The 3,078-nt window shown below is 30.4% G+C and overlaps 1 protein-coding gene across 1 annotated transcript in view; it reads right to left on the bottom strand.

The window, feature by feature from the left end:
* LOC105112654 (cytochrome b561 and DOMON domain-containing protein At3g07570-like) overlaps positions 1-1,768 on the bottom strand; it is a 2,195-nt gene extending 427 nt beyond the window's left edge. The window contains exons 1-3 of the mRNA XM_011008429.1: positions 1,483-1,768; positions 1,010-1,409; positions 87-376 (exon numbers count right to left, since the gene is read on the bottom strand). Coding sequence (XP_011006731.1) covers positions 87-376; positions 1,010-1,409; positions 1,483-1,656 — 864 coding nt within the window. The 5' untranslated portion in view covers positions 1,657-1,768. The remainder of the gene's footprint in view (positions 1-86; positions 377-1,009; positions 1,410-1,482) is intronic.
* Between the last annotated feature and the right edge of the window lie 1,310 nt (positions 1,769-3,078).

Here is a 3,078-nt window from a genome sequence, read left to right as displayed (position 1 = left end):
AGGGAGAGAGAGAGAGGGGAGGGGGGGGGAGAGAGAGAGAGAGAGAGAGGGAGGGGGGAAAAGGAGGGAGGGGGAGAGAGAGAGACCTGAAGGCATCCTAGAACAAGAAGGAAGACCCCAAGACCCTTGTGGGTGGATACATCAGCACCCAGACGATTTTGGAGGATAATTCCGCAGATGACACCAGCTATGCCTAGCAAAAATCCCAATGATTGAATACAAATATGGACGTAGAACCACGTGGGATCCCATTGCCTGAAATAACGAGCAACTATTGCTCCGATTATCATCAAAATGCTCCAGCCAACCATGTTCAATGCTCCATGGCTCTTCCTTAATCTTGACTGTGGCCTTACATTGATATTGCTTGTTTGACCTGTCAGTTGCATTTAATAATGATAATTAATGTATATTTACCGACTCCTAACATTAACAGTTAATCATCAAAAATAAATAAATAAATAAATCTTAATTACTTGCCGAAGAACACCGAATTGTTTTTTTATGAATCATTGATTAGCATGTTACTGAACACATCATGTTTGCGATGGATGTGTGGCACTGGAAAATAAGACAATTAATTTATAGTAATTATTCTTCTTATAATTTCCAAAAATTCATTTAAAAACCTGTAATTTTACATTTTACTCATAGCCTTTAATCATTATTTTTTCCCCTTAAAATGTTATAAAGCGTTTTTTTCTTTTCTTTTTGAGATCAGTTACTTAACAAGTCAGCTTAATTATGGTGACTTCAAAATCACCTCATATATTGTGAAAAAGAAAAAAGTCGCCTTATCATATGATCAGCATTCTGACCTGATCAAATAAAGTTTAGGTTAAAAATATAGCATGCTCCTAGCATATGGACAGCAACACCAATCATATTGTATTGACACATGATCATTCATGAACTAGTGCACATTGGACCATGTTAATTAATAAATATTTTCCACATATAATACAATAAAAAAAAAACAAAATTAATCATGTAGCCTGCCTGTTCTTACCTGTAACATAATTCAAGGTTGTGGAGACCATGTCAGCGTGCCGGGTCAAGGAGAAGCTTGGAGAAGAAGGCATCACGCCGGTTGGTCCGAGAGCATAAATAATCCGAGGCGTCGGCTGGTCGGTGTTCAACTGGAAGGCTAAATACAGACGTGAAGACTGACTTACGATCATGGAAGTGTTAATTACCAGGTTTCCTCCGTCAAGTACCACTTCCTTTGAAGTTTGCCCTCCCAAAAAGTACTTTTTTACTGCCGGAGAACCATCAGTTGCCGATATCCACCCCACAACAGCACTGGATCGTATCATCAAACCATCGCTTGAAAACCCTATAGCTATGTAACTATTTGCATCTGGTGCTGACAGAACAAAGCTCCATAAATTTGATGAAGTCTGCGCGTACTGCACATAACAAGAGCAAGTAGTGTTATCAAGAAATCAATTATATATGGTAAAGAAAATAAAGTAAACTTACTCGAAGGATGAAATCCTGAGAACTCCAAGCACTGACACAGTGGAGAGATGCTGAGTCAAAAGGGAGGCTATTGATGTTTAGATTGGAGTTGCAGGAATCTACTTGAGAGTTTACAAAGACTGCAGTGCCACATATGGTGAAGAAGATGATGAAGACAACGGAACCAACCATCATCTCTCTCTCTCTCTCTCTCTCTCTCTCTGGTTTAATGATGATCTGACGCTAAAGTGGCGAAGTAGTGGAATTGTAGTAGGTAAATATGATGATGTACGAATGACTTATAATAAGGAAGAGATCAATTGGAATTTTTTGTTTAATGAGCAAGTAGTTGTAATGGAACAATGTTAATGTCAAAGAACATGGACATGGGAATCACCAATATTTATGTAAGAATTGGCTATTTAACCCATGATCTACTGCGAGTATAGTTCTGTTTTTTTTTTTAAAAATACTGCGAGTATAGTTCTGTTTTTTTTTTTTTAAAAATTGTTGAGTATATAACTAATTCAATGTGTTTTTTAACATAAAAAATTTAAAATTTAAATTGAAAAACCTATGCAAATATCTAATTAAATAAATTGATAATCTTATATGTATTAATTAAATAAATCGATAATTTTATATGTAAATAAATAAAAAACTTATTAATAATAATCAAAAGATAAAAAAAAAAAATTAGAGATAAATGATAAAAAAATTATTAATAATAATCAAAAGATAAATATAAAAAGCAATTAGAGATAAATATAGATAAGGATATTCAATCTCACAAAATAAAACATTCACCACAATATATTCATTGAAATTATTTATTTAAATCAATAAAAAATAAATTTACGGCGTAAAAACTCGTGACCTGAAAGATGAACACAAATAAAATTGATTAAATAAACACACATCCTAAAAAAAATTACTCAAGGCCGAAATCTTAAAATATATTATTTAAAAAAGAATATTTTTTTTCAAAAATAAAGTTTATTTATATAAAACAAAAAAATATATAGATGAATTAAAATAATAACTTGAAAAATTGAACACAAACAAAATAATTTTAATAAAAACTTATATTTAAAAAAAAACATGCAAAATTCATGACTTAGGTTATGAGACAAAGATAAACTCATTGAAAAGAAATTGAAGAAAATCATAAAAATAATATTTTAAAAAAACTAATACAGAATGGTAAAATTGCACAGAGTTGAATACTTAAAAAATCAAATGTCGAAAGATGAAATAAAAGAAAAAAACTAATAATAAAAATGGATCTAAAAAATGAGGGTGAAAATAAAAAAAATAATAATTTAAGGGCAAACAAAAATCTTCAATTAGAAGGTTAAATTGAATTGAAAAAATAGTCTTAACAAAAGGAAAAAAAATAAGGATCGAATTAGAAAAAATAAAACAACAAAAAATTTAATCGAATAATGAAATTGAAAGCAAAAAAATCTTTAACAAAAGGTCCAAGAAAAAAAATTTAAAAATCAAAAGAATGTTAACCGAGATGAAAAACAAAACATATGAGAAATTATAATTGAAAGACTAAATTAAAAAAAAAATAAAACTTATATAAAAGGAATAAAAAATAATTAAGAAATT

The sequence above is a fragment of the Populus euphratica genome, unplaced genomic scaffold (genome assembly GCF_000495115.2).
Source record: "Populus euphratica unplaced genomic scaffold, PopEup_1.0 scaffold350.1, whole genome shotgun sequence".
Lineage (NCBI taxonomy): Eukaryota > Viridiplantae > Streptophyta > Magnoliopsida > Malpighiales > Salicaceae > Populus > Populus euphratica.
Note: the sequence above shows the minus strand (reverse complement) of the source record. Positions and strands in the feature narration are given on the sequence as shown.